A 15502-nucleotide genomic window follows, 5' to 3' on the forward strand; every position below is an offset into this window, starting at 1 on the left:
CACTCCACCTTCATATATGCATGCACATATTGAATCCTATCTATATATAGTAATGTAATTCTCTTTATCCACCACGAGTTTGGGTCAGGTTTAGTTGAAAAAAATTGAAATTTTGATACAAGCTAATTTTTAGTCCAATCCACTAAAAACTCGACTTATCCAGGTTGAACCCATGGTATGCCGGGTTGGCTCGCTAACACACATAATTTTGTTTTTCTTTTACTTATTTTTGGATTATATTTGGAGTTTAAGATGATTTTGGATTGTATTACATTTTTTTATTATTTTGAATTGTCTTTGAAATTTAACATTATTTTAGATTGAAATTTATTTAGATTTGAATTAGAAAAAAATTGTTATTTTCTTGTGGAATTGAAAAAAGAAACTTGTAAATAAGTGAAAAGTGAACTAACCCATTTAATCCACCAACTCATGGTAAGTCGAATCAAATTGGATTGACTCACTAAATGACCAACTCATAATGCGACGAGTAAGATTGGACCGACTGACCCGTTTTGACAACACTAACTCACTCTGGACTATATCCATATATTTTTTAATGTTAGCAACAAAAATGTTTAATCATATTTATGTTTAATCACATAAAATAAATAATAATATATAACTATATAACTATATAACTATATATAACTATATAACTATATATATATATATATATATATATATATATATATATATATATATATATATATATATATATATATATATATAAAGGGACTTTTTATAAGTAATATAAGTAACCGTTTTTTCTATCTTTATTAATATAAATTATTTTATCCTTTAAATTTTGTGTCTATTTTTTATAATTATTTTTTAAGAAAATATTTTTTATAAATTTAATAACATTTTTATTTTAGTAATAATTGGAATAGTTAACTTTTATTTTTTTATAATCATATGGTAAAAGTGGACATGCACTTTGACTAGTAATAATAGTATTATTACTGGATATATCTAAAATTAGAATTTGTTTAAATATTAAATTTTAGTTTATTAAAATAAGATGATGTGATACAATTTGCAAAACACAAAATGTCCAATATTGAGTGTGCAGTAAGAAGAGAATGCAAAATCTGCAAAACACAAAATGCCCAATGTTGAGTGTGTGTAATAAGAGAAAATGCACAATCACTGCTGTTGTTTTGTTTTTAATTTTGAATTTATTAGACATTGAATATTCAGCTAATAGTGGACAGTGGATTTCCCTGTGACTCAGGTCAGATCCGGTGTGAGAACCTCACCACACTGCTCTGTTCATCGCCGGTGATATCCTTCTTCCCCATTCCTCCGAGTTCCCTCTCACAACCCCAATTTTCCATTTCAATTCCCCTCCTTGGAAAAAACTCATTGCTCTTCCTCTCACCCGAATCGCTCTCACAGGCAAAAAACCAAACACCTTGGACCCAAAAAACAGCAATGTTTTCTGGGAGGTTCCCGTTATTCGGAGGCGGAGATTCTCGCCCGGTGGACAACGCCAGTTCGACATCGAAGGGCGAGGAACTCGCGCCCGTTATCTCCCCCACACTGAAGCTCGAAACCGATAGGCAGGTTTACAGGCCCGGTGATCCTGTGCTTGTGACCATCCAGATCTCCAATCCGGCAAATGGGTGCTCGTTTCTGATGGAAAGACTCGGTTTTGAGATCAGGGGCATCGAGAAATTGGATACTCAGTGGTTCGCCACACAGAAGCCTTTGCCTGGCACAAGACATAGGAGAGGTATGTTGTTACAGCAACAACAGTCAAATTGGAGTTTTAGTTCTTTTAGTTGCTGTTTTGTTTAATTTGTTAACTACCAGATGAAAATTTATAGTTTCTACTGTATCATTGTTATTATGATGATAAAATAAGTTTTGTTATGCCCAAATATCTTGAAATTCAGGTTTATTCTCTACTCCCTGTAGAAATTTTATACTTGTTTTAGTCCTTACCTGAAGTGATGTGGTTTTCTTAAGGTAAATACTAGCAACACATAACACACCCTTTTTATCATAATCTGTATTGATTGAAATTTATTAACAAATACAATTTTTTTTTGGGTCTGCACACTAGTTACTACTCTCAGTCACTCTTTTGTTTTATAGTTTTCAATAAACTTTAACTAATAGTGGAGTATATTGCTATCACTTCTTGAGGAGACCAAAATGTGTAGAGATTAAAACGCCAATTAAATTTTTATTGGAATTAAAATCGAATTTCGAGATATTTGGGCGGACCAATAACATCTTTTACCCTTTTATTAATATTAGTAGCAGTAGTAGTAATAGTATCAAGATTATCATTGGTGGATGGAGGAATAAGGTGGAATTATTGGAAAGGGCCATTTGGCCTATGCATAAGGGGCCTCCTTCACAAGATGCCCTTGGTGGAGTTATTGGAAAGTGCCATGTTATACTCGTATGGCGCTACACGAGTTATATAATAGTATTGATATTTTATTATTGGTATTATTATTTTTATTTCAGGTGAGCATGTTTTTCTGGAGTTCTCAACACCGGTCCTAGTTGCAAACCACATTGTTAATGCGGGCGCGACCAAATCCTGTATGCTAAGTTCTACATTAAAGGATTCTGATTTTTTTATGGACTCTCTTCATGTTTTTTAGTTCTTATATGTTTTCTTTGTAGTCTGGTTATGCATATGGAATTTTGATACACAAATTCTTATTATTTTTATTTTTATTGAGTTTGCTTAAATGGATATTCTCCATTGGGCATTTTAGAGATTGTAAAACTGTTCCATATTCATTTTCTTGGGGCATAACAGTGGAAATATTCTGCTTCACTTTTTGTTAGAGATAGCCTCTAGTAGGTTGGTTTATCCTTTAATTTTTATTATCATAATTAGACCAAAATTTGTGTTAACTTATTGTAGACATGTTCAAAATTACTCTCCTATGCCTTTGTTCAATTGAGAAGTTGGTTTTATTGGGTTAAAGTATAGAACAATATCTGATGCTATTTTCGTACAAAACTTTCATGCCTTAAAAAATGTGTTGATTGCTACTTGTTCAGATTCCAGAGGCTTTCTTTAAGCTATTTGTTTGCTGGAGTTGTGACTTTTGGTTTTGAGGGCTGATGCAGTTATAAGTTTGTTTATATTTGCTTTGATTCACAATAATGAACTAGAATTTTAAAGTTTGAATTTTACCAAAATCAAGTACATTATAATTTTGTTGAAGGTAGGACTTGGGATGTTTGAACTGAAATATGTGAGTATGGGTTTGTGACCTGATAAAATAACAAAGACAATTGGCGGGACTCTATGGTCTTTGGTTATTTTGGATCAAATTTCATTAATGAAATTATCTCAGTCTTATTTTGGGGGAGTTCTTGCTCATATTGTTAGCATCTTCTAATAAATGATATGAAAAGAGCAAGAGGAAACAAAGGAGAACCCATATCCTTTAATAGAACCATCAAAGAAAGAGTTAGTAAAGATGTTAGCCATTCATGCAAGGAGGAAAGTGATGTCAAGATGAGTTAAAATTGGACGAATGAGCAATTTGATCCAGAACTATTAGTTATAGAGTTAAATAATAAATCATCAATTTTGGTGTGGGTTTTAAAATGTTCATTCTAGTTTATTCTCTAAAAGTAAACAAAATAACAAATATTTTTTTTGTCTGGTATATAGTATTTTGGATTACTAATTTGAACGTTGCATGCTTTAGTGCTGATTTCGTATATATTTTGATTTAAGGTTGATTATGTGGAGTGTTAATTGCAGATGTGGTGCGGACGCAGCTGCCTAGCATTATTCCACCATCTTACAAGGGTTCCAACATTCGCTATTTGTACTATGTTAGAAGTTCCATAACTGGAGGGTGGATAATATTTGAAAATGGGCAATCTCATGCAGACTCCAATAATGATGTTACTGATTTGGTTGGTTTTGCAATGACTTGCTCTGCTTTATACTGAAAAGTTTTTACCTCATGTTATTTTCATGCTCTGTTTTTGGAGATGTAAAAGCAAATGATCTTTTACCAAGCAAATAAAATTTCTGGAAGAGTTGGTTGATGACACAGTTTTAGAGACCACGTGACCAACAGCCTGTTTGTTTAAACCCTCCTTTTTTCCCTCATTGAAGTGCTTACAAATATGTTTAAGGACTTGTAATAAGTATGTAAACTTTTGCAATAAAGCTCTCAACAAAAGCTGTTTTATTACTTTTCTCAAAAGCTAAAAGAAGTAGCTTCTTAAAAGTATGTCCTAAAATTTTCCCCTTCTATTTTTTAAATTAGTAGGTGATCTAGAGTTTACTTGATGTTGTCCTGTTCTAACAAAATGTTGAATTATAGCACGCAGTTGGTAGACCTCTGCGTTATCTGTGCCTCAATTCCAAAGGCTTTGAAGTGGGCCTGTTAGAGATATAATATAAAAGACCATTCTTGTGCCTTCACCTAACTCCACAGTATTGTAGGATTCTTGTGTTTTTATTTATGGCAAGCTATAATGGTAATATGTTTGGAGTTAAACACGAGGAGAGTCCAACTCAAGAGTCTAGTTTATTAGGTGGGAGAACCTCAAGGTTCAAATAGTTCATCATACTCAATGTGAGATCCCTAATACCATCAACCCCTTTTAAGGACTGACATCTATAACAGCTTCACGCCAATTACACTAAACTGACCCTAGCCCTTTTCTCTTTGATGGCTTCACTCACCTATCAATATTCAATGTGTACCTTAATCCAACCTATGGGTGGCCTTTTTGTGACCCAACTTTCAGTGAAAGTAGCAATTGTAAGGACTTTAATGCAAGAGGAGAACCCAACCCAAAAAGATTAGTCCATTAGGTGAGAGAGCTTCTAGTTTTAAGTACAGCATCATGTAATTCATTCTTAATGTGGGACTCCTAACTTAATATATCTTTGTTTTTGTTTGTCTTGCTCTAACATTGTGCTATGCCTAATTTTATTTATTTATTTATTTTTTAATTTAAACACCCTTTTGTATCATATTGGGGGCTAATAATTGAAGAAAGGGTAGCTAAAACTTCGTGCTTGACATGCATGGTTTCCCATCTTTCTAAGGAATTCCAAGGCAGTATGCCATCTCAAGGCACATGCTGAATGAAACAATTGTTCAGAGAATGTGAACATGTTCATTGTTTGTTTCTGCTTTATTGGGAATAAGCTGGTAGGAGGTAAAGAGCAGGAAAGATTGTTTTAGGTGGTGAAGCAGTGGTTTAGGAGCACTTTCAGAGTTGTGGGATCCTACTTGTGTACTGTAGTAATTGCTAGGGCTATTCCTTGTGTTTCATATTTTTTCCTTTTTGTTTGTGTAGTTGTTTTCCAGGATGAGTGCTAACTAACATACACTGTTTTTTTTCCTTTACTACACCATCTTCGTTTTCAATGATGATTGTGCTTAGGTATCACTTTTGATTAGTAATGATGACCATGTCTCTAATTTTATATAATTCTTTAGTTTTGAACTCTCATACATCCCACTTTCTTCTATCCTGCTTTAATGTTTGATACTTCTATTTTTGTGAGATTTTTATTCCAATCTTTTAAAATGTATCGGTTTGTGTATTTTAGATTTTCAAGTATGTTAACTTTGATTTGTACAGGAAGTTCGTATACCGTTACAAATATGGATAAACCAAAAGAGTGGTGGCTTTCCAATGGATGATGGTTAGTTTGGTTGTTAACTTGCTGTCTCTTTTGGGCCTGCTGTGACCCTGTTGTAATAGTTTGACTTATTCTATAGAGGTCTAAATAGATTTTCTGTTTTGTATACACTATTAATTTATTTATAAAGGAGTATGTGAAGATGTTCTTTCTTACAAAGTAAAATTGCTATCTGTTTGAAAAATTACCTTTTCTTTTAAATTTTGAATGCTGATGTTGAACAAATATGTTTATCCTATAGATGTATATTTGGCAGATTTAATTTTCCTGATGTTGAACAAATATAGTTTTCTTCCTTTTAGCCTTAGATTTTGTAATTGTTGCCAAGTATTGTGTCATGTTTACATGATGACCTAAGAAGCTAGCTATCATTTGTAGACCTTTAAAATTATAAACATGTTTTGTATGAAGTTGTCATTCTCTTTGGTCTGAGTCCATGGCAGCATGGCATTATTAACATTTTTCAAATTCAACCCTTCAATTTGCAGCATAAAATGGATGAGAAAAGCAAGCTTTGGTTGAACCAGATATCATTGGTTGATTTTACTTGTTTATGAAAGTTGATTGCATATATCACTATTAAGTTCTTGTTTTTTTTTTTTGCAACTATACATTTTTATTTCATGTAGCTTAGTTTGATTCATCTTAATTTTTGTGGAACATTACAAGTAATATATCCATGTGTTTATACATTTTCAGATATTGTTCCCTTAACTACTGTACAACTGGATATATTTTGGAAAGAGATGGATGGAGATGCTGATTGGGTATGCTATTGGTGATATTTTTTAATTGGGTAAACTAAACTTATCTGTGTTTTAGCCTATATTCGATTGCCATCTATTATTTTAAGAATGCCTTTATTTGGTTTTAATTATTCTTAGAGAAAAGAGAAACTGATGTGATATTTTATCATTTCAGTTATGTATAAAACTGAATAAAAAGGGAGCATTTATAGTAGCTACACTTGTAAGCAAAAAGACCAAAAAACCCAAAACTGATTCACCAAAAGGGACATCTGGAAATAACAAACCAAAGAGGGAAAAATGTAACAGAAAGATACAGAGAGAGAAAAGAATCTTTTATTCTAATATATCCTAACAGTCCCCTTCAAACTCAAGGTGGACGTGCATGAGATATGTCTGTCACATTAAGTTTGTCTTTGAGCAAAACAAATCTGGTTGGAGAAAGAGGCTTTGTCAGCAAATCTGCCCATTGATCCAAGGCTGGAATATGATAGACCATGAGAGATAGTTCCTTTAAGGTAGCATAGAATTCTCTTGCCTGCTACCCAGTGAGTATCAAGAGGAGTTATTGGGTAATTGCTTGATTTCAATGTCCAAGAAATAGCCCAAGTGGCCAAGTTATTTGAAAGAGAAGGTTGAATAAAGGAGATCTGTAACTGTGAAAGAGGGATGATGAACAGTCAGTAATGATGATATCATCCACATACCTAAAATGAAAATATTGGGATTGATGTCTGCCGATAATGTGTCATGAAATTCAAATCTAGGGGCATGATGAAACCCCTTAGCCACAAGATTGCCTTTTTATTTATTGAATGACCCATTTGCGTTCTCTTATGCGAAAAACCCATTTACAGCCAATGGCTTCTGATCAGAAGGGAGAGGAACTAAATCCCATGTGTGTAAAAAGGGGTCTGGTGTAATTAAAGGGTAATTCAGGGTCTCGTAAAAATGGAATAAAGCACACCAAAAAGTTTTTAAGAAGTTGTAATTAGGGGTCTTGTGAAACAACAATGTGAAGGGGATATTAAAATGTAATGAAGCAGTAGGTTGTCTATTAATGAGATACATTTAGTAGTGAAAGCTTAATCCCAAAGAAACAAAGGCAAAGAAGCATGATGGAGAAGAGGGAGGCCAGTGTCAACAATATGTGTGTGTTTCCCTTCAACAACACCATTTTGATGGTGTGTGGACAGATTAATCCGTGGGTGATACCATGACTTGATAGAAAATCATTAAAGGGTCTGAACTCTCCACCCCAATTGGATTGAGCACTTTTTACTTTATTGTTAAACTGAAGTTCAACCATGGCTTTAAATTGTTGAAAATCTGAAACAATATTTCAGATTTAGATTTTAAAAGAAAAATCCATGTGAACTTAGAATATGCATCAATAAAGGAAACATAATAAGTGTAACCAAAATGTGAGGTAATATGTGAGGGTCCCAGATATCAGTAAAAGTTAATTCTAAAGGAGATGTGTAAACAGTTTCAGAGGTAGAAGAAGAAAGTCTATGGGATTTCCCGAAAACAACAAGAACAAAGGTCAGGAACATTTTTATTGACTGAAGGAATATTACAGCAATTAAGTACGAGTTTAAGAACATGAGGGCTAGGATAGCATGCCATGTAGTGTGACAGTTAGGTTACAAAACAACAACAGAAACATTAAGTATTTGAAGGAGAATCAATTGAAGAAGATGGGTAAACAGATGACCTTTGATGCTGGAGATTGGGGAAGGAGTATTGAGTAAAATTTCTTTAGTTTCCTGAGATTTGACAAGACAATAATGAGGATGGAATTCAAAGAACACAGAATTGTCTTGTACAGAAGTACTAACACTTAATACATTTTGTAATAGAGGGAACATGAAGAAGTTTATTTAATCTGAAATAAATATGAGTTAATAGGAGACAAAAAGTAGGAAGAACCAGATCCATGAACGAGCAAATCTTGACCATTTCCAATAAAAAAATTATTTGGTCCCTCAAAATGACCAGGTTGATGTATGTTTTGTGACTCCCAGTAGCATGAAAAGAACACCAGAATTAGGAATCCATGTAGAATTGACACCATCTTGAGAAGATGTGCTGGCAAGCATAGTGCTGGGAGTGACAGCATGAGTATATTGATTTAAATTAGGATTCACTCAGGTGTTAGGAGCTCTGGTGTTGGACTAAGAAGGAGTGAACTTGACAGGTTGCAGTTTGAAAGGATCATAGAGAAGAAGAGGTTCATGTGGTTGATAACTGAACTGGCATCAGTCTTGTAGAAGCAAATGTTAGCGGTGGGACCATACTTCAAACAGATTTGGCACTGAAAATTGGCAAAGTGTTCACTTCCAGGGCTATTACTAGCACTAGCATAATCATTATTAGGACTAGATCCAGGATTATGGGAGTAGATGGTACATATCTCTAGGTCTAGCGAAGACATGAGAGGATTTCTTTTTAAATCAGAGAGCACAAGAGTCATGAGCTAGAAGAAGCGCCTCCACTTTAGCAACCGGGGCAGTATCAAACAAGCTTTCAATAATTGAAATGACTAATGCATACTCTAGTGTTAAACCTTCAAGTATGACAGCAACATGCTCTTCAAGTGGAACAGGGTTACCCACACCCGGAATTTTGTCAACAATGATTGTGATGTGAGTAAAAAAGTCTCACATCATCTTACTATCTAGATACACAACAAAGGTTAGTACGAATATGACAAGCACATGCTTTTGTCTGAAGATGAAAGTTTTCATGAGTCGTGTCCCAAACTTGATAGGAGTAGGTGGAGTCAATAATGCAAGAGAATTGACTTGGATAACATTGATTGAAGCCATGAAAGAAGCATTGGATCCTGAACTTCCCGAGCTTCATATGCATAATTGGCATGATCAACATCATGACCCTGGTTGGATAGGCATTGCAGTGGTATTGTAGGATTAACAATGAATTGATGAAATCAATGCGATTTAACATCAGGCTCAACTTGTTGTCACAAGTGAAGATAGTTGGAGTCATCAAAATTTTCCATGTGGCCCCCCTGCTTATAGGAGTAAATATTTTAGAAATTGTGAATGTTTTCCATCATTTCTTTTCCCTGCTCGTCACTGTTCCTCTGAACACATTGTTCAGTGCCAATGTTTATCTGGCAAATATTGTTTACTGATGACAGTTTTTTTGGGCTATATTGTTTACTGTTGACGTTTCTTGGCTTCTGTGTACTGCTTAAGTGTTTTCTGGTCAGTAATGTTTACTGGCGACATTTTATGGCTAGTGTTATTTATTGTCGATGTTTTTCTGATGAATACTGCTTACTGTTGATGATTTTTTTGACAAGTATTGTTTACCACAGTGCCCTCTAACTATATTTAAAAAGCTTGACTAGTGATAGATATGTTCAAACTTGAGGAAGAGTGTTAAAGATATGAATGGTAAACATATTGAAGATTGATTGTCACTTTGACAAACAAAAAGTTATGTGTGGAAAATATCTACTAGCTGTCATTATTTACTTTGTTAGCTTTGACAACCAACTGTCTGACATGCTTACTAAGTCTCTCAAGTGGTCTTGTTGTAACAAGTACGTCTCATGATACATAAGTTTCAGCTTCAAAGGGAGTGTTAAGAGATATGAGTTGGTATGTTGTTATGATTTGATTACATTAAATAGACAAATATAATATCATTTGATAGGGAAATATCTTACCAAATATTTTCCATCATTAGATATTGATTTTGTTCCTTATTATTGTATCTCTTCTTCATTATAAACAAGAATACTACACAAATTCATTATAATCCTTCTTGATTTCTCTCTTCTCAAGGTACAAGAGTGGTATCATCCTACATGACCTATTTTGTCACTAATCCTTTCAACAATCTCTTACTCATAGCTAGGTTAGAATCCTATGAAGTACACCAACTACATTGACATGGATATGGGGACTGATGGATTGGGTACTATTGGATGCCAAAGTCCCACATCAAGTAGTCTGAGATGCTCAATAGAATATTCAAATGTTTCGTTCTCCTCTCTTAAGTCCTTAATTGCTGACTTGTAAAGGTGGGTTTTCTAGTTCGTATTAAAGCTAGCTGTTGGTGTCTCGAGAAGGCCTACAAAGGGTTTTGATAGGTGGAGGGTGGTTCTAGTCATTTGGGAAATCGAGTGAAGTGTTACCTAGTGAAGTGTTGCAGTGTGATCCAAATGTTGACTGTGGTGGTGGTGCTATGATAGAGACTCGGGTATTATTGGGTTCCTTAGTCTCTTTTCAAGTGGTGTGGGATTTTCAATGGAGTACTTAGGTGTTTGGTTCTCTTCAACAACTAGCTTTTAAGGGTTGGGTTCCCTAAGTGCTTGGTGCTTATTATCTGGTTACTAATGAAACTATATAAAACATTATTTCATATTCTTTTTGGGGAATTTTGTATCTCATTTCTGGTTGCACATAAAGCTAACTTTTGGCATTTCACTTATTTTATGTTGTTCTTTTTCTTGTACTCTAGATAAAATGGAATAATTTCTTCACAGGTTAGAGCAAATGATATTTATGATGGAGTAGAGGAGGGCTATGACAGCTCAAGAGATGACATCTCATCTGTTTCTTCTTATAACCCCATGAAGGAGAACCTACACAGAGGCTTTGGAAGTTCATTGTCACTGCGATCTTCTTCTGCAAGATCATTGACCAGGGATGCTTCTACTGTAGAAGGTTTCCGAACAAGTTTATCTTCAAATATGGCACTACCTCGGCTATCTGTTGCTGAAGTATTATCTGATTCTGGTTCTGGTGAGCAAATGTTTATAAGTGTCTGAATGATACGAAATTTATGTCTTAAACTTATAGCAGAATGTCTTTATGCGTGAAACTGCTCATTTTTTATGATGGAAATTTATTTCTGAAACAGTATGAAGTTGTATTGGTTTATAAGTGTCTGAATGATACGAGTTATCTTTTACTTTTGCTTTGAACTTAAATACTTGCTATGCTAATTCATTTATAAAACAGATGTCTTATCAAGCCAAAAGTTATTTGCCGTTATGTCCCCAAACGAGCAACAGAAGCTGCGAAAGACTTTTTCCACAGAAGATGTGGGAGCATCCTCTTCAGCTGAAGCTGGTGCTGTAGAATCTTTATCATATGAGTTGATGCATTTTCTATGCTTCTAAAATAATTTTATGTGCTTTGGACACAATGAATACTGTACTTCAATTTATTTTTTTAAAAAAAATTCCCATTCCATGTAAGCTAATTTTTTGCAGGCATTTTCTGCAGGAGAAGGCTTTATTAGAGGAAGGTCTTATAATATCCGACTTGATGATCAAGTTTTGCTTAAATTTTATCCTAAAAATTCGGACTCAACATATTACTTCAGTGATGTGGTAAGTATTATGAAGTAGAGTTTGATACATGGCGTATATAGGAGTTCTATTTACCAACAACTTTCTTCTTACAGATAGGTGGCACTCTAACTTTCTTTCACGAAGAAGGAGCTAGGAGATGCCTTGAGGTGATTTCCCTTGTCATCTGTTGATATTAAACTAGTAGTTAACGGATAGTTTTTGTGGTTGTTTCTCTGGAACTGAATTTACTATCATAATTATTATTTTTCAGATATCAATAACACTTGAAACTTCAGAAACCATAAATCGGCGATTTGTCCATCCTTCTAGAAGGAATTCTCCTACAATCACAAAGGTATTTGATACTTATATTAAGCTAAAGTTTTCTTTATCTCCAATCTAACGCTTTTCATCTGACTGCCTTTGATTTTATTTACTTCTAAGTAGAGCCTCCATTAGTCTAAAACTGTATTGACTCAACCACCTTGATCATTTTTGTATCTTCTCTTCGATAGATGCTATTTTTACTTTTTCCCTAGTACCTTGGTCAAAACTCATTCTACAGCTGACGTCTTTTGGTTCTTGTTGCCACATAGCTTTTGCTACCCTATAGGTTTGCTACTCTTGTAGCTGGTGTAGTTTTTCTATATGTTTTCTCGGACTTTGTGGGCACAAATTACACTTGAAGCATTACCATATATAATGATATACATTTTCATATATTAAGTGCAGGGTTTCAATATAGCACGCTATGCTATGCACCGTTTGATTTAATCATTAAAAGCCCATTGCCACTGATAACTACAATGTGTTATTCAGAAATCATGATGTAGATTTTGTTTAGTGGTGCCTTTTGATTAACCATATGCATGATTATTCAAGGGGCCAATCTCTGATTGACTTTTTGAAAGACTTGCTTGTATAATGTCAATCTAGAATACTCTAGAAAAATAATGGATCATTATCAAACTAGAGAAAATTGATGAGCATACATGTATTTTAATATATTACTGGTTTTTGATAATTGTGATTCTCAACTATACTTTTAGGTTCAGAGCGATCATCATGAGGTTGTAGCAGATTTATTGCAGACAAGCTTTCTCTTTTCTATCCCCATGGATGGCCCAATGTCCTTCTCAACTCAACATGTTTCTGTGCAGTGGGTTCTCCGCTTTGAATTTTTCACAACTCCAAAGCGTGTAGATTGGAAAAAGTATGACTTCCAACCTTGACTAACTCATGTAACCATTTTCACCTCCACCTGCTTTTTTCTTGATCTTACACGAGAGCAATTCATTGTACAGTCCACACTATGCCATCTTTCGCTGCACCCTACTGATTATCTTTCAATTCATAACCCACCTATTGTTTGCTTATAGTGTTTTTTTTTTTTTTTTACAAATTTTTCATCCTTAGACTTTATCCATGATGTACATGGACAGTCTTCTTGCTGAGGCTAGTTGTCAGTTTATTCTTGATGTGGATGTACCATATGATTCTTAATCTGTTTTTAATATTTGAACTGTAATATTTGAAACACGGCCAAAGATCAACCTTTAGTTTCATTGATATTTATTCTACACATCACTAACCATAATTTATGTGATATCTCTAAACAGTTGTATTTTAACAAAATTCAATGACATCATTTGATCCATGCAGTAGATCTCACATGTAGGCATAAGCTACTGTTGTCAATGGCATAAATGATTTTTTGAACCACAGGTATGATCATCCTCTTTTGGTCGAGGCAAGGGAGAAAACGGAATGGGTTCTCCCAATTAGTGTACATGCTCCACCACCAAGAGCTCCTGCTTCTGCTTCTGTCACAAGAAGCGAGAAACTTTTCTCTTTGGATCCTATGTGGGTACACAATTGAAGGTACTATGAATCTCTGATTTACCTTGAATTGGCTCCATTAACTGTATATGTTAATCAGTTTTGCATATGAAAATATGATATCAATACATAAGAGTAGCTCATACTATTATTGGTTTTCCTCTTTTACATTATCTCTTACTATTGGTCAAACATAATTTCTTACATCATGATTAGTTTCACGAATTTAATAGGATTATAATTCGTGTAAATATAGGTTAATATGCTAAATTTTATGCACCCGTAAATACTTTGTAATACATTACATAGAATCAAGTCAAACATCAATCTCTTGATATTTAATCTCTTTTCTTTTCTTATCTTTTCTTCCCTCTACCTAAAATCCTACAGTTTCAATAACTAGCTCTTGTTTCAATACTTCAGTCTCTATTCTCCAATCCATTAAAATCCATTATATATACTTTTTTCTTATTTGGTTATCACTTGATTGCCATTAAGCTTGATATATATTCAAAATGTTTCTGATATTGATCTGTTTTCTGCAGTTAAATTAAGATGAAGATGAAGCTGAAATATGGTAACAGACCATTGTAGCCTTTTATACGCCTCAAGCTTCAATTCTTTAAATGTACAAAATTTTCACAAAATAACAGCCAGTGAAATGTCAGAATGATCATTTGTAGCATACCAGAATTCCAGCAATTTGTCGTGATTGGTTTAACTGAAATGTGGAGAGGTCTTTTGAGTATAGTATTTCTTCTCATTTAATGTTTTTTTCATATTTGCCTTTAGTGCCAGGTGATTTATGTCCCATAGTTAATCCAGTTAATTGATTTGGTTTTGTCTTTTATAACTCAAAAGGGGTTTTAGTAGATTGTATGAATCATTGTTTTGTTGTGGTTACTAAATCATTAGTTAGGGATAGAAGGGTATAAGTTGGTCCCTTAGATATGATGGTTTCAATCTCTTGGACTTATTGGATGAATAATGTTAAGTTTGCTTTGTACACTTATTTTTAATTTTTATATCTTTTGCATTTGTGATGTTAATGTATTTGTATTTGTTATATTAATTAAAAATTTAAATATTAATATAATGTTTATATATAATATAGATATATGTAAATATTGTAAAGTGTTTGACATGATTTATTATATAAAAATTATAATCACTTTGTGATTTTTAATGTATTTTTTCACACTTTTATGTGGATATATATATTAATTTTCGTGTTTTCCTTTTTCCATTTGCAAATACATACAAACAGGATGGGGAACTATGTTTGAAAATTTAAAGTAGCATGAGAATTTGAGTTCTGATGCTGTAAGCTTTAACACTGACTATATAATGAACTGTTCTTGCATTTGTACTTGGTTTCTATTTTCTGTTTTCATTATTTGATTATCAAAAAGTTATTTTACTTTTAATGTGTTTTCTTTTAAAAATTTGTTGAAAAAGTGAAAAAAAAAATGAAAGCTTTCAATATTTTTTTTAAGAAAAATTTGTAAGCAAGAAGCAAATTAGAAATAAGGAAAGTGACGTCTTTTAATTATAAAATAAATATGGAAAATGAAAATTGAAAATAAAAATCCCTTAAAAGTTTTTAGTAACAGTTTTATTATAATTAATGAAATAAGTTTGGGAAGAGTAATACAAAATAATACATTTTATTTTATAATTTTTTTTTTAAATTTGTATCTCAGTTGATAATAAAGTGAAAAACCTGTACTTTCCGTAACAATATATCAAAATTAAAATAAAAGTTGAAATTTAACAACTTACCATAGTTATATAATTTTAAGACCATAACTAGAAATGTATAAAAATAATATAAAAACTATAGGTAGTAAATTGATTTCAAATTATATACCAGATTTATAAGTACAAAATTTAATTATAATTTAGTAATTAATTAAACTACAC

At 33.1% G+C, this 15502-nt stretch overlaps 1 protein-coding gene and 1 pseudogene across 2 annotated transcripts; one reads left to right on the forward strand and one right to left on the reverse strand.

Moving 5' to 3' along the window:
* The first annotated feature begins 1069 nt into the window (after positions 1-1069).
* LOC124844411 (immunoglobulin) lies at positions 1070-14615 on the forward strand. Of its 2 annotated transcripts, XM_088094641.1 has the most exons (13): positions 1075-1738; positions 2485-2562; positions 3749-3906; positions 5599-5662; positions 6359-6426; positions 10928-11186; positions 11406-11516; positions 11673-11779; positions 11854-11907; positions 12012-12095; positions 12790-12953; positions 13466-13621; positions 14125-14615. In XM_088094641.1, the coding sequence occupies exons 1-12, from the start codon at positions 1438-1440 to the stop codon at positions 13617-13619; spliced, it is 1602 nt and encodes a 533-aa protein (XP_087950767.1). In that variant the 5' UTR covers positions 1075-1437; the 3' UTR covers positions 13620-13621; positions 14125-14615. The 2 variants fall into 2 exon arrangements, with proteins under 2 accessions (XP_087950768.1, XP_087950767.1); XM_088094642.1 differs by lacking the exon at positions 14125-14615 and having other exon boundaries at positions 1070-1738; positions 12790-12981; positions 13466-13607.
* Positions 6481-10905, reverse strand: LOC148195592 (uncharacterized; annotated as a pseudogene).
* Positions 14616-15502: the final 887 nt, after the last annotated feature.

This window comes from Vigna umbellata, chromosome 7 (assembly GCF_029865625.1).
Source record: "Vigna umbellata cultivar VRB3 chromosome 7, Vumbellata_1.0, whole genome shotgun sequence".
Lineage (NCBI taxonomy): Eukaryota > Viridiplantae > Streptophyta > Magnoliopsida > Fabales > Fabaceae > Vigna > Vigna umbellata.

Excerpts from the sequence above, each read along its gene's own strand:
- LOC124844411 (XM_088094641.1), top strand. The coding sequence starts at position 1,438 with ATGTTTTCTGGGAGGTTCCCGTTATTCGGAGGCGGAGATTCTCGCCCG. Across the intron at positions 6,427-10,927 it reads TGGATGGAGATGCTGATTGG|GTTAGAGCAAATGATATTTA; the intron begins GTATGCTATTGG and ends ATTTCTTCACAG. Across the intron at positions 12,096-12,789 it reads ATTCTCCTACAATCACAAAG|GTTCAGAGCGATCATCATGA; the intron begins GTATTTGATACT and ends CTATACTTTTAG.